The sequence below is a fragment of the Embiotoca jacksoni genome, unplaced genomic scaffold, assembly GCF_022577435.1.
Source record: "Embiotoca jacksoni isolate LCO1_2020_lvr unplaced genomic scaffold, fEmbJac1.0.p SCAF_10, whole genome shotgun sequence".
NCBI lineage: Eukaryota > Metazoa > Chordata > Actinopteri > Embiotocidae > Embiotoca > Embiotoca jacksoni.
Genome location: NW_027185230.1, coordinates 2,762,066 through 2,786,322, shown reverse-complemented (window position 1 = coordinate 2,786,322; position 24,257 = coordinate 2,762,066). Strand labels below are relative to the sequence as shown.

Below are 24,257 nucleotides of genomic sequence, written 5' to 3'. Positions count from 1 at the left end.
ATTTCACATTTAACGCCAATTTCTTTTAAGGGCAAAAATCCAGCGGGAAAAAACAAACACGTCTTTTCATCTCTCTTTGTGGTATGAAGTGTCGTACCTCGGCTACAATGTCCCCGTTCTCAGCGTGAACCTGGGCGACGGCTCCCAGGTCGCGGATCACACTGAACACCTCGTACACCTGCAGCAGAGGGGAGGACACAGTCAGGGTTGTTCTTCAGACACAGATCTAAATTCTGCTCTTTATGTCTTTCACTGAGCTTCTCTTGACTGATGACTGAACTTTGTTATCAAAAAACAAGTATTACATGTTTTGTTTTGTTTTTATTTGATTTCTAATTTAATGTATAAAAATAATTTGTTGGTAGAATTCTTATATTCCACCAGCTGTCTGAATGAATACTTAGCCTGAAGAAAGTCCTAAATTTAGACAGACAATGTGGTTGTGAGAGAGCGTGTATGGTGAGCTTTTTCTGGGAGATTGTTTTCTTTTATCTTTTGTTCTATGAATATCTCTACTTCATATATGTTCTGTCTCTCCTGCACTAAACCTGTCTTTAATCTAAAAGGTAAAAACACTCAATCTGATATGGGATTTTTGTGTCTGTGAGTTTTTGTACAGAAATTCATGGTCCCCTAAAGATGCGTCCTAATGAATGTGGTTCCCCTGACTTTTCCTCCTAAATCACCGACATGTTCACGTTTGTCTTTTTAAGTATTTGATGTATTGCGCTGAAATTTGCTGCACACAATCATGTCACCTTCTGGATGAAGTTCTTCTTGAAGTTTCATCAGGCACCATTATCAGGTCAAAAGTTTCATTTCAACTATGACTGAATACCAGCAGAATTAATGATTTTCCCATGAGCCTCCTTGTGTTTATTTCTAGTTATTCAATGCTAGCATGTTCACACTAAATTGGTGAACATGGTAAACATTATACCTGTTTACCATCAGCATGTTAGCTATGTCATTGTTAGTATGCCAACAAGCGGGTGTTAGCATTTAGCTCGAAGCCATCTGTGCAGTCTTGTTTTCTACAGAGCAGCACTCTCAAAGAGGAGGGACGCACATGCTCAATTTTACAGTAATGTGATTGGTTGTTTCACTTTCAGTCAAGTGGCCCTTAAACCTATCCCTGACTTTATTTTGAGCGCAACATAACAACCAGTCAGAGGCAGTGTCCCTCCCACTGATCCAATCTACCACCAGCCCTGTTCTGATGTGACATCACAATAACAATAAAATATTACTCATTTGTCTTATTATTTGCATCTTAAAAAAAATTGTTCTTCAAGGTGAGTTAAACTCATCTGTTATTGACTCGTCTGCTGTTTTTTTCTGATTTTGTTCATAACGCAATTAACATTATTTTGTCATAATTAGTATTATTTGATTCAATGTCTGTTGCCAAGGTGATGCTCTTAAAAATGGTTTGCTTTGTGCAAAAAAAAACAGACAGAAAATTTAAATCATATAAAACAGAAAACAAATTGCAGATTGTCAGAAAAATGACTTTAAAAGACAATTAATCAGTTAGGAAACTTGTTAAAAGATTTCATTTCATTTGGCCAATCTGTTAATGAACTAATCATTTCAGACGCTCTTTTTCTGCCATCAGTGCTGGATAACGGCTTGATTTACATCCTCTGTATTCTCTATAATCTGCCAGACAGTTATAATAATAATAAAGTGTGGTGACAAGTAACATGGACCCTGATTTCACTCAGTATGTGAGTCTCCCACAGTCTCATTGTTCAGGCAACACGATGAGTTCACAGACGGAAAACCAACGTGCTGGATGAGTCATCGTCTCCCTGCTGCAAAACATGCAACAACAAAAGAGGTGTCAGAATTTGACGTGACGGAGAACATGATAAACTGTACGCTCCTCACACAGGTGCAAAGACCATCACAAATGTGTTTCAGTGGGGATTCCTTCGTTTTAAGTGCGAGTCAGAGAGACTTTTGTTACCCGTTCACTCGCCCAAGAGAAACATACAAGACAATCAGTGAGAGGAAGCGTCGCCAAGACAAGCAGACTCGCACTGTAACTCCCGCTGGCCTGCAAGAGCCATAATCAAGACTGAGATATGATTTATGTGATATTACAATATCAGTCTTATGTAGGCTAGCAATATCCATCTCTGCTCCTTCAATCATGAATCATGTTGCCAGAAAAAACAGATTATTTTTCAAACATCTCGTCAGTCTGTGAAAAATATATTAAATACCTTTTTTGTTGTTTTAACTCAATTACTTTTCAGACAAATTTCCTGCAACACTGACAGTAACAATGGTCATTAAGCTAAAAGCAATTAGATTAGTGTAGATGTTGTTGTGTGCGGCTGCAAGTTTCGTGTTAAAGGATAATTCCAGCTTAATCCAATTTTAAGTAGGAGTAGCTGCAGCTGAATATGCGTAGAAGAAGAAGAAGAAGAAGAAGAAGAAGAAGAAGAAGAAGAAGAAGAAGAAGAAGACTCACCTGAGCGTCAGTCAGCTGGAAAATATCCTTATAAGCCAGGTAGACCAGGAAAGAGTTGACACCTGAGGAACACACGATGATCATGTAAAAATGCAGCACAGGGAGGTTTAAGAAATTATATAACTGCATGTAAAGAGGGACTTTAACATTTCTGATAATAATAATGAGTCAAGAGAAACAAACTATAAATTAAGATTTTGAACAGGAGTAGAGGGAGGTGTGATCATAGATGATCCTAAAGTGGGACTGTAACACAGAAGCTTCCTGTCTCCCCTGATATGCTGCAAATTTACAAAATGTTAGTAATTTGTTTTGTGTCAATGTGACCACATGTTCAGGGGTGCAGTGAACATTTCAGCCTCTAGAGGCTGCTGATAAGTTTATTTTTTTTTTAATCTTGTCTGTCTTTGGTTGTGCTGCTTTTTTCTGCCAATAAGTAAATATAAACTATAATTCATTTAATATCTCTTTGGGATGCATCAATATAAAAACAATTTCAAACATTAGTTTGCCATGTGCACTTTGAAGCAATCCAATTGTAGGACTTTGATTAATAATAATCTTTTTTTTTCAAACAAAACTATTGCTGGCCGACCAAAATGACCAAAGTTGCTTTGAGTAGCATTAAATATTTCTTTTTCTTTTTTTTTTTATTTAACTATTTTGCCTCTGGATGATTCTAGCAAAAAGCAATTGAAAGGTATAAATTTAAGGAAATGAAAGGTGACTTTGCATCGTACCGTGATCCTTGACGAGCGCCTCCATGTCCTCCTGGATGCCTTTGTGCCACTCGGTGATGTCTACGTGCAGCGAGTAGTCGCAGCAGGACTTGCTGTCGGCCCATTCACGCCACTGCTCGAAGGCCGAGATGAGGCTGACGCCAGGCTCAGGAACCACGTGGTCAACTGGACACACACACACACACACACACACACACACACACACACACACACACACACACACACACACACACACACACACACACACACACACACGCGCACAAACACACACACGGTCAAACTGTGACTCTAACTGCTATTAATTGTTACCCAGCTCTATTAATGTTGTGTCTAAACCTGAGACTGATGTAGTTCACACCTGGAGGCCAAATGTGTTACAAAATGTGTCCAAGTGACCACTTGTGGGGTAAATTGATCTTTAAAGATGACCAGAAACACGACTCCTGTGTCTAACCACACCAGAGCCAGAGATCAAAACACTAACCATCATCTGCTCGTAGTTTCCAGCACACAAACTCACAGTGGTCGGGCTCAGGATGTTTTCAAACACGTTCTTTTTCATAGTTTTCATACACGTATGACTGAACACAAGACATCAGGGGTCAGCCCGTGTGTTCACATTATGACTGTGACAAACAAATACTTTCATAAAATTAATGTCAACTGTTTCTTCAAACGACTGATTCATTATCCACTTTGTAAAAAGTCAAAACATATTTGTTTTGTCTTGTTTAATTGTCTATTCGTCATCTCATCAGTTAATCATTTCATAACCGTTTCAGTTCCACCACATGTAACCGCACTGAACTGAGCTGAGCGACCAGAACCCTGTTTTTTATGTCCAGAGTGGAATCAGATCCTTTTCATTAAGCCACAACCTAGTGTGTAATCGAATTAATTGTTACGTGACGTCTGAGCTCCAGATCTGTCTGACCCTGGGTGGGTCTGCAGCACTCAGCTTTTAGCCCGCAGCAGCACGCAGGGGGAGTTTGTTTTTGCTGCCAGGAGGAGGACGGAGCAGCTGCTGAGTCAGCAGAGCGAGAGCCGGTGTGGCATTTAAAGATGACGTTTTCATTTAGCTTTGTTTTCTTTTGACATTACATCACCTTCATTTAGTTTTACAGTCCTACACTTTTTACAATGACAAAATAGCAACACCAAACCACTGTTAGGCTGAGATTTAATAGAATATAGTTATATACTGTATGTTTTATTAGATAAGAAAATAAGAATTGACAACAGCTTTATTTAAACAAATCAAAATCAATGATTGATAATCAAATAGAGGATAAAACTAAAAAAAATCTGGGTACTTTACCAACATTATACTGAATCCAAAGTGGCCCTGATGATCAGAACCGACCTAGTACAAGGATATAACAACAATATACACGCAATATGAATTAAACGTAGCAAAAGAGAGATTTATGAAAAGGAATATGTTAGATACAAGTTTTTGCACTTATGCTTATGTTCCAAATTCAATAATTTAGAGTTTTTAAGTGACCTGAGCTTCATGACTTTAGACTTAAAGAGGAAACAAACTCAGGCAGAACCTGCTGACGACACACAGCAAAAAACTGGGCTGAGATACGATTGAAATATTGTGAAATCAAAAAGACAAAACTAAGAATCCTAAAATACATGAAAAGGCTGCATTAAATACTGGAGAAGTAACCGATGTGCCCGTCTGTCCAAAGGGGAAGTTAGTTCACTTCCTGACTCAGCATGTCCAGCAGTCAGCGCTTCGTGTCTCTGAGTCCTCAGAGGTTTCATATATCGGCTCATGAACAGGCCTGCCGTCCTTCCTGTCCTCCTTAAGATATTTTCAATTAGAGCCAATCAGTGAATGAAGAATCACTGCAGACACCAGGAAGCACTCAGACACCAAACTGACGCTTTAGCTCACCGATGATATTTAATCACACGTGTTTCTGATGAAAGACTTACTGATCATGGTGGTGCCTCCAGCCAGCGCCGCCTTGGTGCCCTGGTAGAAGTCGTCGGCGGATATCATGCCTCGATCGGGCATCTGGAAACGCGTGTGCACGTCGATGCCGCCGGGCATCAACATGCGACCGTGGGCGTCGATGGTTTTCACCCCACCAGGCACGATAAGGTTCTCCCCGATTTGTCTGAGGACAGAGAAAAGAAGATGCATTTAAATACCAGCTGAGAAAACCTGCCATTGAAATGACCAATATTATTACTGCTGGTAGATCTACATCTTTTATTAATACAACAGATTTTATTACTTTGATCTTTTTTCTTTGCACTAACCTATTATGACTCTTCTTCCTGAAACAGCTGCCCTCATACATACTGTCCCCTCCTCAGCGATACACCGCTGCTATTCATAAATTCAACAAACGTACAGTCACTGTGTCTGTTGGGAATTCTTTTTATTGTTTTTATTGTTTTTTATTTGGTTTTATGTTCTATGTTTTGTCCTGTCTCAGGGTTTACATGTCTTCTCGATCACTGCTCAACTCTTGCGTCTTGCGTTGTTTTTGTCCTTTTTTTTCTTGTCAGTGGTCTCATGAAAAGAATACTGGCAGGAATAGAGATGTATTTTATATTAAGTTCCCTTTGAAGAGGAGTCACACAACACCGACCTATAAATATTGCAAGTATGTATTGGCCTATTAAGATTGTTAAGAAATGTTCCCATATCATAAGAATGTACTTTTAAAGCTTTAATTAGATATAAAAAAAATAAAAATAAAAATAAAAAAATAAAAATTTTAAAATGCAAACGATGTTTAGAGTCAAAAGTGAATCATTTCCTGAAAGTATTCAAGTGCTATGACTTAATAATATTCCATGTGACTTGACAGGAGTCTTCAGGTTTCCTTTTTATTCATCATTGAATCAAAGTTAATTTCAGATGGTGAATTTATGGAGCAGTTGTAGTTGAGAGCTGAAAATGTGCAGCAGACTGGGAGTTTTGGAAAACAAATATTTAAATAATTTAATAAACATATGGAGGACTAGCATTGATAAGAATGACATGTTGGTATTCTTAAGGTATTGATCATGTAACTGTTCCATCTGTTTGTATTTTGGACACCAAATAGTGCCATGTGTGCGTATTGGACCAATGATTACTTGTTTAGCTTTAGCCTACGTTCTGTTATAAGGTTGTGTTATTTTCTTCTGTGGTGTTTTTTTTTTTTTGGAGGTAACTGTATATTTGCAGGTGGAAACAGAAGTTAACAAAAATGTATCTCATCTTAAGGTCTATTCAGTCGACAAGCCTTTTAAAAGTGCTCAGAAGAAAGTGAAAGCTACATTTACAAGGTAGCTGGGCAGAATGTGTTTGCTGAGGAAGACCATGTGGTTCATAAGAAAGCTCAAGAACAGGTACTAAATGGACCTTTAAGTGAAATTTTCCAACCCTATATATATTTTTATAATAGCTCACCCAAGGCAATTCAATATTTGTTTTGTTTTTTCAATGTAATGGTGCTGTAGTGAAACGATTGCATTTCCACTAATATTGTATTTGTGTTCTTTTAGTGTCGAGTTGCAGTAATGACAAAAGACAAGTGATGAGTAAAGACAGATGCTTCTTTGTCATCTTGTCAACATGATCAATTTGGGGATTTAATGAACAACCAGCAGCTTGAAGTAAAAGCAGTCCACTCACTTGATGACTCCATCCTCCATGTAGATGTCAGCGCAGAAGGACTGGTCATCATTCACTATCTTGGCTCCTTTGATCAGGAGACGGTCACTCTGGAAGAGGATAATGATGATTAGTCACTGCACATTTTAAAGGATTAACTATGTGATCAGGAAGTGCTCAAGTAAATCTGTGGTGCCCAGACGCTGCAACAGACCTGAACTGGTGTTTGGGATTTCATACACGCCTATAAAAAATAGGCTTATGAGGTCGAGTATCCGATGGCTTGATTGGACGCAGGATTAAAGGTGTTTGATGAAAGACACTTTGGGAAATGTCACATAAAGGAGTGGATTGGCACTTGCAACGAAACCTAGACACTCAGGACCTGCTGCATTTACAAAGCAGCCTCTGCTCGGTCTTTTTCAGATTGCGTTCTGATAAGAAACACATGACTGTGCAATATCTGTCAAATGGGTGGAGGCGGGCAGGCAATGACACTCGGAGCTGAGAGTTTGTCATGTTTGGATCATCACCAGGTTTCTGTGTGGAGCTTTTAACACTTTTTTATCATGTCAGGAGGGAATTAGAGAAGAGAAAGAGCGACTGATTATAGGAAAAAAGTGATGCAGAGAGGATGGAAGAGGGGCAGGATGCACAAAATGATCTCTGAATCAAGAAGAACACACTTTTGTAGGTGCTGTTGTTCCGAAAGAGGAGCAGACTCAGCAGAAACAAACATGTTCATCACTGCTCCTGCTGCTGGTGGATTTTTCTCAGCTCTGCTTGAGCAGCTAAATTAGGTGAAGAATTCAGTGTTGGGACAATAAAGACAGCAGCCCGCCTGCAGACACACCCGTCTGTCCCCTTCATGTGGTAGAGTTGTCGCAGTAACAGACATGAGAGAAGCCAATCAGAGCACGGCCATATAATCAATCATCCATGCCTCCTGCTGCTCTGCCACTTGTCTCTATGCAGGAGGGAGGAGAGAGGAGGAGGAGGAGGAGGAGGAGATGGAGGAGGAGAGGAGAGGGGGGGGGAAGGGGTCCGCCACCTCAACAGCCCCTCGCTCCCTCCCTCGAGTCACCCCGGGGGCCCCGGCCCTCTCTCCAAAAAGGGAGTGGCAGCTCTGGTCACAAGGACTCCAGCATCCCCGGCTAACAAAGGCCGCTCTGTTCGAGCCGCTGCCACTAGCTGCTGCTCAGCCAGCAGCTCTGGCCCTGAGAGCACAACTGCTGCTCCACCCTGTGCCTCCATACACACACACACACACACACACACACACACACACACACACACACACACACACATACACATGCATTACAAATATTACCTCATGCTTTAAAATATCCTTTAATTTTTTTAATAGATTTCAGTTATCCGATTGCTCTGTCACACGTGTAAAAAAACAAAAATCATCTTGGAGCAGGTGGAATTTATTTTTTGGTACATGATGGGACCTCTGATTCATTCCCACACCACCACAACACATGCATTTTATATCTGTTTTAGGTGTTACTTTTGTTTTTGATTGCTTTACTTGTGCACTTTCTGTATGATTAGTCAAATAGTAATCTTTTTTATTTATATATATATATTCTAGGGTTCCAGAATCTCAAATGTTTGGATTTGTCGTCTTCAACGCTGAATTTAACGCTGATTCAAGTGAGATCACTTGAGGACAGTCATCGGGTTCACAGCTCCCTCTGGAGCCACAAAAACGTTTAAGCAACCTTTTTTCCACATGCAGTAGCACTCCTCAATACAGATGTTAATATGTGCCACCAGTGGAGTTCCTCTGTGCTCTTTGGAGCCTCAAACTATGGATTTGTTCAGCTGATGTGGATAAAAAATAAGAAGGTTTTATCCATCCAAAGTTCCTAATATCTGTCATACTGTTCTCAAACTTCTTACATCTGCGGCTACAAAAACATTCAGTGAAGAGAGGATGACACCCACAAACACAGTAAACAATCTCCCAGCACACACTTCAGCCGACTGCCGCAGCAGATCTGGAAAATGCCTCGCAGTTGTCATCTAAAAGGTGTGGCGAAGCTCTGACAGCGCTGATAGAACTAACGGAAATAGATCATGTGGTAATCTTCGATGTGTGCGGAGCAGACTGGCCTCGCTCCAGCCCACTGCTGGCCTCCGTTCACCCCAACAACTGCTCTGAAATACGCCGTTACATCATGTGCCTCATCATGACTGTCATTATTACATTACTCAGTAGAGTTTGCCAGGAAGCTGCAGCGGCGCTCATATTATTGTTTCTTTTCAGAAACAATTACTTATTTCTGATCTGTGAAATAAGGCTGGTTTTTTGATGTAGAGGAGAATGATTCTGAGAAAACTACCTGCCCTGAATCCAGGATTGTGAAATCATCTGCTGTGAATGTCCGATTGTACTGGATGTGTGCCAAACATGACAGTGACCTTTCCTTCATGGGAACCTCTTACAGAGCGCACAAACAGGATGCAGACAAAGCTCAATAGGCTCACTGTTACTACACTGTCGTGTTTTCATTCCACACCACAATGTGTAACCTCATTGATATGGCATACCAGGCAACAGTTGGACCGGCATAAATTTAAAAAAAATACCAACTGTTTTAAAGCTCTTTGTACAATGTTTAATCACTCATTGATTATTTTGAAGGCAAACACTTTGCTTAACCTTCCACTTCGACCTCCTGTGTTTCCTCGAAGACCACTTCCTGGAAAAGGCCTTACTGTAAGCATTGGAGGCAAACATGGCTGTAAAGGAAGCCGGCCAAGTGAGTGTAACGCTGGATTTTATGTGAGAACAATACAAAAGCGAGTCTTCTCCGATACTAGCAGGCGAGCAGGATTCTGGTTGGCATCAGTTATTAACAGCAAAACAACACATTAAGTATAAAAAAGATGGATACGGGTGAACAAAAGTCTGTATCTATCTATCTGTATCGGTAGCCATCCGAAAAGCATAAAACACGCGTGTAAAAAGTCTGGCAGCTTATTTTAGCAGATTTTTTAGGTCTATTTTTAGGCTTTAGTGACTACTGAGGGACACATCTGTCTGTTTAGCTCATAAATGCTCCACTTTGTTTACTGCTGGGCACGTAGTGTAAAATAGGTTTTGCAGTGCTTTTGTGCTGAGACCAGCTAAGACCAATGCAAGAAGGGAGTAGGGAGCGTAGACCAATACAGTCGTGGGCTGCAAAACCAAAACAATTAGCTGAAAGAAGATAAAACACTCCGTAGATCTGAGGAAAACTGCAGATTCAGGTGATATTTCTATGCTGGTTTACATAAGTGATGTGATACATTTTTAATGCTGAAATATTGATTGTGTAGCTGCTTTAAACAATTCAAGTACGACTAATGCTGAAGGCTGCAACTTATTAAAGTAACAGACTGATGATGATGTACTGTGGTGGTATCGATTTTCATACAGCCAAGTGTATACATCTCAAGCTATGCTATGCTATTATGATATTAAAAGCACATCACGTGTCAAACACAGTCACAGCAGCACACAGGTGAAAACACTCCGCAGAAGAACTGAGACGCCTGTTGACTGAGAAGACAGACAGAGTTTCATAAAATCCGGACGAAATCAGCTCGGGCGCGGTGAAAACGTCCGCCAGACGTAACCCGGCAACGTTGTGTGTTGCTGTCCAAATGGAAAATATCCTGGGAACATTAGTGAAGTCAGGTGGAGAACGCTGCCAGGTCGGACGTTCAGCACTATGATTTATGGGTGTCCTGGAATAGTCAAAAACCAGTCTGTTACCAAAATCATCTCCATGCATGTTCAGTCAACTGCTGTGAAAACACACAGAACAGAAGTCTTCCAAAGTATCTGGCAAAACAGGAAATAAAGTCATTCCCAGAACGGTGATCTGTAAATTAACACCCTGGCCACAAAACTACAGCACGGATCAACTGCATACAAAAATATATTACAGCAGCAATTTTGTTATTATATATAAAACAGACGCTGGGAGCTTTGGATGAATATATCGCATCAAATCAAATCAGCAGAGAGGTTTTTAACACACTAGACACTAATTTAACTGCTGATAGTTTCTGAAAATTTCACCAAATATTTCCTTTTGAGTACTTAAACTTTACTTAAGTTCTCTTTGACTATGACAATAACTTTATTTAATTCTGTTTTTGTCTATGACAAGCTCCTAAATCAAAATCCTACAAATGCAAAAATGTACTTAAATTCTCTCTTTAGCTGCAAAAATAGAATTTCAATTCTTTCCTCTGCATCGAAGAAATTCACTCAACGATAGTTTCCTGCAGTCTGCTGAGGACAAAGTGCAGCCGGAGGCACCGCGATCCTCTTACTCAACAATACTCTCCGGTGTTCAGATGCTGATTGGTGACTGAGTTCATGTACACACATGCATGCACACTTCTCACTTCTGGCTTTATGAACGGGAGGGGGGGGGTTTCTGAATGAAGTTGAGTGCTGAAAAAAATGAAGCTGAGCCGACGGGTGTCTGATTTGGACACTGGTGCGCTGTGTGATGTGACGTGACGTGTGGAGAGACAGCGCTCCAGCTGCTTTGAACTGAAATGACAGCATGAACAGGATGAAGCCCCCCATCAACAAAACTACACGCACACAAACGCACACTGAGCTGTCACCGGGGAAACTACCGTAGCACAGGTGTACTAGAAAACTACCAAATGATCCCTGATCCGCTGAGGATTGTAGTCACAGAGACCTTAATCCAGGACAGTCTTATTATAGCCTCGCTCTATTTTTACCCCCCCGTCAACTTCAACTACACCAAAGGTGCCTTCACTTTCCTAAAAAAAAAAAAAGCCTTTCTCTTCATGTTTGTCGTTTCTTTTATCTGTTTTTATATCCTCCATTGTGCCGCAAGGCACATCGAGCCAAACTGCTGTTGTTTGGAGCAAAAATAACTCGGCCTGCCTCACAGAGCTGAAAGTGACAATTCGTTGATTTGTTATTCAAAAGAAACGTATTTAAATGAAAAATATCTGATGATCTGATGATTAGTTTTCTGGTATTTCTTAAGCAAAAATGGCAAAAATTCTTCCAGTTCCAGCCTCTCAAACCTCAGTATTTCCCTTTTCCCTTGTATTCTCTTTTGTATTTATTATTTTTCTGAATAATTCAGTTGTTTACTCTTTGAAATGTGAACAAAAGAGTGAAAAATGTCCATTAGGGGTTCTTCAGATTGCTTATTTTGTCCCACCACTAGTCCAAAACCCAAAGATGATTCAATTTACAATGAGATTAAACAGAGAAGCAACCACAATACTGCACATTTGCACTTGATAAATGACAAATTGACAATGAATTGATTATTTGAGTGTTTGTTTTTTAAAACCAATCATGCAATTTGAAGAGATCCACTCTTGTTCGTATTTCTATTAGACATTTGAAAGACTAAATAAATAATTGATTAATGACTAATGTTAATGATAAAGTTGCAGGCCTCCTTGACTTCAAGTTTATTTCCATCGCACACATTTGATCGCTGCTCTGGCACTGTGTAAATCTGGAAGTGGAGTCACAGAGAAGCCCCACTTCCAGGTGGTGAACTTGCAGAAGTTCATTCATATTTAATGAGAGTACGCCCCTGTCTGTGCAGCTGACCCAACTCCATCTGGCTGAGAGCCGGCTGTACTGTTACAGTGTGCGGACACCAGCGCTCCACCCGTAATGACTGGAGACTGATTAAAGATTCAAATTCAGCATGATAAGTGATTTTAAACTGATTTAACTGGTGTATGCAGAAGGACACAGAACAATGAGTTCCTTTGTTTCAGCCTTTCCTGTTTAGTTTTTATTCAATTCAACCTCATTAATTTCCTCTCTGGGTCTGTTTGGTTAAATAAGATCATCCTCTCCTCACACTGACCCCTGCTCAGTGAAGAAGCCCAGCAGCTGTAGTCGTGAGTTTGTTACCTGAAGCTCACGGGTACTAAAAGACTCGTTCTTCTATTCAGCGGCTACAGTCTCGTGCAACACCTTCATCACACTCTTCCCTGATCTGAACGAGTGCACGTGAAAAAGGCCCGCAGGTGATACGTTTTACAGAAATCAGTTCTGTCTCTGACCCACTTTTTTTGTTCTTTCATGCACCCATCAAGAATAGGAAGTCTATCCATTTAGATCTGACTTAATCACTGTTGGGACTCCAGCACCTACTAATCCTCTGATCTTTCCACCAAACGACTGCTGCCTCTCTCAATCACTCCAGAGAGAGAGACGGTAGAGAGGAAAACGATTCACCTGAGAGCTTCCATCATATCAACCCAGTCCAAAATGTTTCTAATCATCAGAAGTACATATGAAACTGGAACTAATACCTAATAACAACTCACACAAAAAGCTAATAGCTTTAGTGTGCTTCAAACATTCACTATTATAGAGTTGAATGTGAGACTTTGTCTCTGTTTGATTAGCTTCTTTCCATCTGCAATAATACACTTTCAGTACAGTATAATGTAGTGGTAGTGTGTGTTTTAAGATCAGGGCTGCAACTACTGAGTAGTTTAATCACACCGCTCTCTGCGTTGATGTGCAATAGATATTTGGTGCAGAACTACTGTATTATATTTCATCTTAGGGGGCTAAACGGGGCAGATTTGAACATGCAGATATCCTGTTTCCATTGGTCGACTTGTTAGACACCTCAGTACACTGTACTATAAGCGTTAATGGACCCTGTGTCCTATAGAAGCTACTACCTGACCACAATCGTACTGGTGTCCTGACGTCAGCCTCTATGGGGAGAAGGACTGTGGACCCCTCCGGCCCCTCGGCCTGGATGACCGCTGGATAATGATGTTTTATTTTGTAGTGCACCTTTCTATTCCCTCTGAAATCCCAAAACAAGACGGCGCAGCCACGTCTGTTCAGCTTTTGACCAGCATCGTCTGAGCCATCTTTTGACATTTGAACCCAATTGCTTCACTTCTCCGACATCAGCATGAAAATACCCACTGCCCTCCTTCCTGATCAGCTCTGCCTACATGCATCTTCCCCTCATTACACAGCTGAAAGGGGAACATGGAAGGAAATAGGACCCACTGTCCCCTCCCTCCCCCGTCTCCCCTCCCTTCCCCACCCTATTCTCTCTACTTTCCATTGAACCACCACCATCCCTGCAGCTCCCGCTATGAATTCAGGGAAACGATCTGCACCACAATGACACAGTTAGTGTGTCTTAAAAAGCTTCTGCGACGCTTAAAAAAACATCAAATCCAGCAATCGGAGCTTGTTTTAAGGTGGAAGGAGAGCTCGGGAGGGGAAATCCAGCCGGTACTGAGCGTTAGCGGATGCGGGGAAGCATTTGCTCTACCAGTTGGTGTGCAGTGATACCCGGCCACCAGACACACCATCTAACAAAGACCACCGGCGTGAAATCTCCGCTGTCACGCATACTGTGGACAAAGAGTGGCAGACTGAGAGTGAATCGGCAACAGAAACGTAATCTAACGCTTAAAGGCGGCTCAGTTTTATCCGGACGTTGAGCACTTGACGCAAAGATGCTGCAAAAAAAATCTCCCATTTCCAGCCCCTCCGCACTGGCGGTGGCCTCATTGATTTATCGGTACACTGGGCTGCGTTTTGTTCCCCGAGAATCAGATTTCACAATAAAAGCCGAAACGCATCTGCAAAAAAAAAAAAAAAAAAAAAACGCCTTTTAAAGAGAGCAGCTAGTGCGGCCGCCCCTCGGCTCAGATTTGTCGCGGCTGCAGAAACCATGCCGCCCCGGTGACATCCTGCACTCCCACCCGCAGGCCCACCCGACCCGACGGCGGACACCAGGCTGGACCTAACACGCGGCTACTTCAACATTACAACCTCCGAGCACTCACTGTGATGCGGGGGATGTTCTTCTTGCCCTGATAGCCAGACATCTTCACCGGTCGTTGCTCTTGCAATGCGCCGTAATCAATGCAAAGGGGATGTGCGGATTACTATTAACCGCCGGGTTGTAGTGAGGATGACGGTGGTGATTAGAATGAGGAAGAAGCCGATTTGGTCGCAGCTGATCCTTTGGGAGGCCACAAATGTAAATAATCAAAGTCTGTCTCCACTCCGGATCGCGTCCTGGCAGCCTCCCGGTCTCCGCCGATGCACCAAGCCTTTCCTTCCCAGACGGAGTCAGACAAGAGGGGAGGGAGGGACCGCTCGAGAGCCTCTTCCCCATAAAAGAACCCCACGGAGCATGCGCAGAGCCTCGCCCTGCTCCATTGACAGGCCAGGGCCACTAATGCCATCAATTGCGCTCCTTGGATTAGGGAAGGCAGGCAGCGCAGCCTGCAAACCTCCACCGGCTTGAACAAATGAAGAAACAGCCAGCAGCCATCTTAACTCCACTCACTTCATCTGCTGGCTCTCAAAGTGGGAGTTTTAAGAGAGAAGGAAAGAGCTCAGGCCGGGCTCATGTGGGGGTGGGGGATTATTTCACCTGTCTCCGGCTCTGGTGAGCTTGTACCAGTCTGGTTAGAGGTGATTTTAACTCTCGCAACGTTTCAAGATGTGACTGGAAACAATAAGTGACACCTGCTGGAATCAGGGAAGACAGGATGAAGCAGGCATGGAATTCATAATTTTCCAATTCTTGAAAATAAAATAGATTTGAACAAATATTCAGCTTATGTGGTATTTAGTTTGTGTTTAATAACAGGAAGAATGTCTTGATTTTACTCACTGGAGATTGAAATAAAACAGATTGAGAAAAGTTCATTTCAGAATAAAGGAAAGGTACCACCCTAAAGCTCAATGAGCATGATCTCTGCAAACTATAGACAACTGTAATGATTAGGCTCTTTTTGTTAAAAGCGGTACCTTTGCCCACTTCTTCTTTTACTGGTGTAATATAATTAATTGTCATGTTTATCTGGGACATGCTAAAACAGTGTAACAATGACAAAGTAGAATTGTGTTGTAGAGAGGCTGTATTTTATCTGTTATGAGGAACACTCGTTGTTTTGGGATTTTTTTTTTTTCTTTATACGACCCACATTTTCTTCGCTTAAAAATCACACCGTTACTCTCCTAGAGGCCACTTTATACAATTTACAAAATGGCAGGTCTGTATGAAGTAGGAGATTGATATCTAAATGTCAACATTCATCTAAAATGTGGAAAAGAAGAGCTTTCACTGAATACCACCACATTTAGAAATACAAGTAATATTAATGTATTAAATATTTTACATAAGTAAATAAATAATAGTAACATCAGAACATACTTTAAGAATATATACATAAAATATGAGTAACTGTACACGCATTCATGTGCACAGGTGGGAATCGTTTCAGTTATTTTTGATTTCAATAAAGGGGTCAATAAAGTCTTATTTTAACCCAGAATTTACATTATTTACATATATGTTAAATTCATAATTTGATTTTGAAAAACTAACTCAAGGTGGTAAATAAATGTTGTGGACTAAAAAATGCCTAAAGTTGTATTTACATACAGTTGAGTAAATATATACTCCTGCACCACTGCAGTCCTGTCATGTTATGTTTTCTCAAGCTAAGATGTCAGCAATCTTTTAAATATCCCATCAATTATATTTCTTCTAATATAAAAACAGCAAATATGCAGCATCAAGTCATTTAATTCCATATGTATCAGAGAAGAGAAGAGCACCTTACTATGTATATATAGCTATATCATACATGTGACTCTTAAATATAAGTCAGGGATAAGAGAGTAAAGAGTGGTTTGTGGGGCTAATGCTTCAAATCAATATGAAACCTGATACCGGGGCTCACCACCACCACCACCACCACCGAAAGCTTTTAACAGCATCCTGAGTGCTTGAATATTAAGTATAGGAAGTACTGATAGAAGCACTGCTGACCAGCCAACACTCAAACCTGCAGAACGACTTCACCCAGCAGTAAAAGTTGACAGATTTTCATGCAAGTCATGCAGGCCGGAGCTGCAATCATCAGCTCCACACCCTCACTTCTGAGCCTAAAAGGACAAGAGACCTCAAGGACGACAATGCTGCAATGGTGCAAGCATGCATGATGATAGCATGGGGATGTATGTTATGTGTTAACATATGTGTGTTTCTCATTGACATCTCATCGCGTGCCACACAACACCTTCTCATCTATCCGTATATATTCTCCACCTTCAGATACAGAGTTAAGCAGGTGTTTTCTTCACCATCATTCAACAGAGAGGAAAAACCATCACGATAAGAAACAGAGCCACTCCCTCTGGCAGCTCTGCATGGTGGACCCTCCATCTACTCCGTTACATCACAAGGCTTTCTGGGAATTGTAGTCAGGGCAAGTTGTCTGGTATACACAGTAAGCTTGAACAAACTCATCTGAATGACTGTTAATTGGGATACTTTTAGAAAAACAAACGGTGCGGATTTGTGCAAAGAGCTGAGCATGAGATAAATTAAAATAGAGCGAAAGAAAAATTGTAAAAAGAGAGGCAGATAGAGAAAGAAAAATGTAAAAAACACATTCACCGCGCAGAATGGAAGACAATTACCCGTTTATCATCCAGATTCTGCAGAGCCTCTTTCCCTGTGCTCTCCCTGATCTCCACCTTCCTCGGCTGGGAGATGTCGGTCTGCCGGTCAATGACTCGCCCCTCACGCCTTCCCTTGCACGCCGACAGCGCATCCAAGTCCAGCGTCTTGCAGTCCGAGGAGCCTTCCACCGGGCAGAACATGCCACAGAATTTCTGCCTGGGCCTGGCGGGGCTGTCAGAGCCCATGCTCTTGAAGAAGGCTGGCACTTCCCCGGCGGTCGACATGCCTTGCAGACGGGCGGTGCTGAGAGGTTTGTCGGTGTGTAGCTGCACAGATGCTCAGCTGTCTTGTGTTGTTCTTTTTTCTTTTTTTTTTGCCCCCGCTCCGCACGCCTGGACAGCCACCGCCTTTGCCGTTTTTTTCAAGCGCAGGTGGTCGCACTGTGACTAAAGCGCAAAAAAAAAATCCGTAAGGCTAATGGTGCATGGAAACACTCCCACTTTAGAGAGACAAATGCACCGTACATCTACGTAATATGTGATATTAGGGAAATATATGAGAAAATCCTCCGCTGTTTTCCAGGACTATGATCCTCCTACACAACAGCAACAATTCTGAACTGCTTACTCATGAGTCCAAATTAGCTCCTATCCAACATCCTTGTGTGAGTTATAAATCAGCGTATGAGGGAAAGACCTAGAGTGCAGTGTAGCTTAGATATAAGGAGGTGGATGTTTCCCAATGAGGGATTACCTGTAGCCTGCGTGAACCCGTCCAGAGACAGCCTGTGCCAGAAGCGCATCAGTTCTGAGCGAAATGATAGGTCCTCTCTGGTCCAAGCTGAAGACTTCTTCTCCAAACGGCCTAATCCATATATAGAGACAGGGTCCTGCCAGTCAGAGAGCCTAGCAGCTGTGTCATGTAATAACTAAAGCATGTCACACAGTCCGGAAATGTCTCTGCGGGGCGTTTCTGTCAGAAGTTTGGAGGTCAAGAGGCGATCAGCACCACGGAGAGTTCCCCAAAGTCACACCCAGTCCAACAATGAAGGGCGCTGTCCCTTCAGCACCACACCCTGCGCTCCCACACACACACCCTCACACACACATACCTCACGATGATTTGCACTTAGTTAAGTTTTACTTACTCAACAGTTTCACCTGCAGTTCACTTGATTTAAAGCAAAATCATTTTCATTTTTATTTTCAAGTTTAGTCATTTGCATGAAGGGAAATGTCATGGAGACACCTTTCTGTTTTCTAATTTGAGATAATAGCAATTATTCATGTGCAAAAATATGTATGAGGTTATCATTTATTATTGTTGAAATTATATATTTTATTATGGCGATTATACAGTTGTCATGTCTGCTCCAAACGCTAGAAAATGATTAAAGCCTTTGAAAACTTGTCTTCAGAATTATTTCTTAAAATATGTTACATATTCATTAAGAAATAAACCAAAGTTTTGTAAAATATAATTCTTTCGTTTTTATATATATTTTTTTTTACAATTTTCAGATGTTGTTTCAGCTAAATTGTGATTGGTGCACAGAAGTCTGTCACATCATGTTTTTCCATCACAGCCCCTTTTAAACGAGTGAGCAGAGCACAAAAAATATTCAAATAATCAAAACTGTTGCAGCTCTGACAGAAGATTGTGCATTTATGCTGGACCCCAAATTTCATTGTCAAAATACAATTTCATGGAGCTTCATGAAGGGTCATGATAAGACTCCAATTCACTGCCACCAGTTCTGCAGCTCCAAGTGAATTAATGGTTGATGATGTTAAATGGCCCATAGACTGGTAAGAAAAACTAAGTTAGAATGGAAGAAAAAAATACATCATCCAGACAGATTCTGTCACTTTTTAAAGTTGCATTTATTGGTGTCTTGTGTCTGATGTACAAAGCAGAAGTAAACTGTTTATCAAAACCTTAATAGTTACAACTTGCAGCCTGTGTAAAGGACAACTTGCTAGAAAGCAATTTACTGTCAAACAAGTCCGCTGTATTGTACTCAACACGCACACAGTAATGTCCCAGAAGCCATATAGCACACAGAGGATAAATAAAGATAATGCTGAATCATAAGACAAAGCAGAATTTCTCGTTGTAATGACATACCAGTGTGATGACAGGAAACAGGGAGCAGTACTCTGAAAAAAGTATCCGTGTTATCTCTGTTTGGCTTCTGGGATTAAAAAAAAAATCTGGTCTGCGATGCGAACTGGAGGCATTTAGTTTTTAAAGAATTTAAATTAGCAGGGACATTGAAATAAAATGATGGTATGGAGTACCATGATGGAAAATGTAGGACACAGTTTTGAAGGCGTTTCACACGTAGCTCAACTGATATATCTGCGATACTGGATAATCACAGATATATCATATATGCTGTTCGATATTAAAATGTATTTTTACAAAATAAAATGCAGAAATTCTGCTTAGAATTTGTTCTATTTGTGTTTTTGTTTTTTTGTAGTTAATGTCCTGCCTCCATCACATATCTTTGTCAAAAGTGTTTGATCACCACATTTTAAGGATCATTGCACAATATGTTTGTTTATGTATTCTGTATGTACAGTAAATGTATAATGACTGAGTTGATATATTGATATCAGAATGTATTTACTCCCTGTTATCAGTATCGGCACCAAAATTCCAGTATCAGTCGGGCTCTGTAGCGATTAAAAGTCTGGATCTACCGGTTGGATTTGACCTTTTTTTTTTTTTTTTTTTTATTTGACGTCCAATTTCACAGTTGGAATCCCCTTTTAAATCCACCACTCCAGATAAAAAGGTACAATACCCTGCCTGGACACCTCTGATCCTCACTTTCCTCCTGTGAAAGTTACTGTCGCCTACACTTAACACTTCAACAGTATTTCATTTATATTTTATCATTCTATTTCTTCCCACCACTGAAAATGTCCACATTCTCTCAAGTCTTCAGTAAAACTCACTGCACCCTCTGGTTCCCTGATATCGATTATTACCCCTGCAACATCCTGCACTGCAAACTATTGCTTATCCCAGTGTTTTCAGACTTTGCACACTTGACACTTTCCAGCTTCACGTTGTCGTCTCCTACAAGCTTATAATTCATCTGATGCATTTTCCTCTGCTAGTCTAGCAATGAGTCTCGGTCACTCCCTTTATGTGATGATATACAGTCCTTCTGCAGTCACACTGCACTTACAGTCAACTGAATGCTGAATGTTCAGCATGTAGTCAGTTATACGCTGCACGTATCTGCCCATGTTTCACTACAGTACGCAGATCAAGAAGCTGGTGTCTACTTATTGTGTTTATTAGCTTTTAAATAACCCAATAAGTACCTAAAAATGACTTCACGGGGGGTATTGAAAAATAATCTATAATGTATATATTTTTTAAAGGCAGAAAGAAAAAGAAGTTAACATGAACACAAAAACAGGTCATCAATGTCATATACACTACACGCACGAGTTTGAATCATGTGTTGACATGTCTGAGCTTTGTGTTCACTATTTAAAATCGTGATATCAGGAATTTTATATCTTAGAACATCGTACTAAAGAATCAGAGAAATACATGACCACGGTAAAGTCAACTAGTAACATCCTGCCTGTTTAGATTCATCTTCATGAACTTATCGTGTTGCTCAAAGTTAAGCCAGATGCAACAGACATGTACATTAATAATGATTGACAATGAACATTTTTAGATGATCCTTCCAGAGAATAGACGTCTGTGATGTATAAATAAATCAGTGCTGCATGATGATCAATAAGAGCAGGCAGTCAGCCCACTCTAACACACATCGTTGATTCCTGACTCGCATTACAACAGACAAAAGCTCTCCTGCACAAGAGGCCACGGAAAACGTTTGAGTGCCGAGTCCGTGTCGGCCCAGTTTCCATAACAACGTAGTGGGCAGCGAATGCCTTTGCTGCTAGTACTAGGGCTGTGTGTGTGTGTGTGTGTGTGTGTGTGTGTGTGTGTGTGTGTGTGTGTGTGTGTGTGTGTGTGGGTGGTCGTCTCTGCTGGACGGCAAAGTCTGATATCTGAGTGTCGGAGGTGGATACTGAAAAGTGAAAGTGTCTGGGGTGAAGCCACGCCCAAAGGTTGAGCCTGCACCCCGAACGCCCTCCCTACGCTGAAGTGTAACTAACAAAACAAACGTCACTGTTGAGAGAAGAAAAAAAAGGGGTGGGGGGTGGGGTGGGGGGGGGGAGGGGGGCTCTGTTGGATAATTAGAGGGGAAAGTTGGCAGCGTGCCGGATAACAGTTGGAAGAGGGAGGGGGAGAGTGTGGTCCATGGACAGGAAGGACACAACCCTGGCATCCAGGAACAGATGTAGGACAAGCAGTGAGATCAGCACTGACAGTGGATCTCTACCAGTCTACATTATTAGCCATATTATTAGCCATGTTATTAGCCTCTGTCCCTGTTCACTCGGAGAAAACAAAAGTGGCAGAGCATCATTAAAGTTCAGCCCTACACCTCTGGCTACGAGTACACTGTTCGGGCATCAGTGGTGGAGAGTGTCTAAGTCAGCTACATTTAGGCCGCACAAGTGACTTGAGTCCACTTTTGAGGTAGCCCACTTAAAGACGACCTCAAGCGAGTATTTGTTCATTTATTGTCTATTTTCATTCCACTAGATTTTGGAGGGAAATATTGTACTTTTCTACTGTGCTACATTTATTTAACAGCCCGAGTTACTTTTCTGATGAAGATTTAACACGCAATGGAAAATATAACAAGCTTTTGAAATACAACACATTGTTGAAGATGTTTGGTTTTGTCTTACAAAAAGCAGTGTATAGTCGGGGTCATAATATCTATCAAGTGTGACAGCTCTGCCAAATCGTGACTTTTCCCTCTAAACTTCTCACATGGTTTCGCATTATATTGTTCAGATGATCCAATTTGTCACCAACAAACAATGATTAGAAAAATACTGAAAACAGATTTGTGAATCAGAACTTTATTTTTTTTTCTTTCTTCTTTCCTCTCCCAGTAATCATCTGATGACCCCTCACATCGATCAGCTGTACCGGGATATAAAACTGTTAATAAGGTAGTTGTCATATATAATAATATAATCAGTACTTTTACTTAAGGAAACGATCAGAGTATTTCTTCCACCCCCGCGCTGCATGTTGTCATACTTGCCAATGTGAATGCACTTATGTACTCAAACAACACAAGTGTAAGAACCAAAGTCTGAGAACCAAAAGTTGAGACAGACAGTCAGGTTTCAAGACATCGCCCCCTGTCGGTTGTTTTTTCCAGGTAGACACACGACTCCTTCGCTGTTCGCCATCCTGCATAACGCATTGACATCAAGCTCATTGTTAGAACATGAGACAACACAAAACCACCTTCCTATTTTGATACTTCATATTCTGAAAGCCATAACGTGTCTTTGTTGCACCTGAACAAGTGACCAGCTGGAAAAGTCCACTGCTCACATCGGTTTGTCAGCCAGCGTTAGTTTGAGTAGATGTACTCGAAGAAGCATTTATCAGCTATATCATAAAAATGGTTGTTTTTTTGTTGTTTAAATGATCAAATAAAGAATGAAGGATAAAAAAAAACAAAAAAAACAGGTGATTCATAATTTGCCTTTGATGTAAAGAAGTGGAGATGGGTGAGAAAAGGAAAATGAGGAGGAAGAAAGACAACCAGAGCAAACCTGCTGCCTTCATGAACAGATTCATGTCTGACGCTGTCACCGCTGTGCTTTACAAACAGATACGATCTGTGACATACATGTGTTTCGTATTTCTTTGACTCTCAAGAGCTGCTGCAGTGAATTCTGCTGATTCCTGAGGAGATGAGGAGAGAAGCCTCCTCACCAGAGGGATGGAGACAGAGACAGAGCTGGCCACCACCCTGTAACCCATGGTAACGCCATCCGCTGCAGTGGGAGGGGCTGCGTGCCCGCTACTGCGTGTGGATTGGCCAGGAACAGGTGTGCTGAGGCTCCATATAGGGAAGATGGAGAAGGACTGGAGGAGGCATTGCTGAAGAGGGAGCACGGTCGGAGGGGAGTGGACTTCCACGGGATTCTGGCACAACTTACAATCACGTTATTAAACAGAGTCCTGAATCTCAGTCGGATCGACATGAACTGAGGTTTTAACATTTAGCCTCCTATTTGTTAGCAGATGCACGTATCAATTGTGTTTCATCTTTGATTTGTACATCTGTATACATTTTCGAGAATAATATCTGGAGGCTCAAACTGTTTCTTTAACCTGAGCTCTGTCTCGGCTTCAGACATCTTTGGACCACTAAAACTAAGAATTCAAAAGCTGAAATGGTTTCACATTTTGGGAAATGCACTTCTTTCCTTTCTTCTCAGGCGTTAGATAAGATGATTGACTCTTTAATGTCTGTGCATCATATGACGCTACAACCAGCAGCTTTGGCTTAGCGGAGCATACAGACTCGAAGCAGAGAGGAAACAATCAGTCCATTTTTTTTTTTTTTTTCATTTAACTCCTGATAAGAAAGCAAAGAGAAACATTTCCCAAAGTTTCAAACCAGTGAACCTGCAAGTGTATCTGTGCATATAGTATTATGGATTATCAGTTTAGTATTATGTCTATTGTCTGTAATAGTAAAGGCCACTTTATATCAATCAGGGCAGTTTAATAAATAATTCATGAGGTCATTACAGTTATCAGGAGAATGCTGTAGAGCACCAAGTGCTAAATATCTCCTGCTTCATTTTCCTCCTGTGATGCCAGCATTTTGGCATCCGGAGGAAAATATACTAAAAATCTGTAATACCATAGATGTGTTGTAAAAAGTGTGATTGTAATGAGAGCAACACAAGATTTGTTGTAAATGTGGATGATCTGCAGCAGTTGAACTTGCTTCTGTTAGAATTAGGCTTTGTGAGACACGCGTTATA

General features: G+C 41.2%; 1 protein-coding gene across 3 annotated transcripts in view; it reads right to left on the bottom strand.

Moving 5' to 3' along the window:
- The window catches only part of dpysl2b (dihydropyrimidinase like 2b), a 28,794-nt gene extending 10,575 nt beyond the window's left edge, over positions 1 to 18,219 (bottom strand). The window contains exons 1-7 of one of the 3 annotated variants that reach the window (XM_069161825.1): positions 18,097 to 18,219; positions 17,361 to 17,789; positions 6,872 to 6,960; positions 5,173 to 5,357; positions 3,223 to 3,387; positions 2,483 to 2,544; positions 98 to 178 (exon numbers count right to left, since the gene is read on the bottom strand). In XM_069161825.1, the coding sequence (XP_069017926.1) occupies positions 98 to 178; positions 2,483 to 2,544; positions 3,223 to 3,387; positions 5,173 to 5,357; positions 6,872 to 6,960; positions 17,361 to 17,627 (849 nt within the window). In that variant the 5' untranslated portion in view covers positions 17,628 to 17,789; positions 18,097 to 18,219. Of the gene's footprint in view, positions 1 to 97; positions 179 to 2,482; positions 2,545 to 3,222; positions 3,388 to 5,172; positions 5,358 to 6,871; positions 6,961 to 14,704; positions 15,060 to 17,360; positions 17,979 to 18,096 lie in introns of those variants that run through there. The other 2 variants (XM_069161834.1, XM_069161844.1) reach the window with 2 other exon arrangements.
- Positions 18,220 to 24,257: the final 6,038 nt, after the last annotated feature.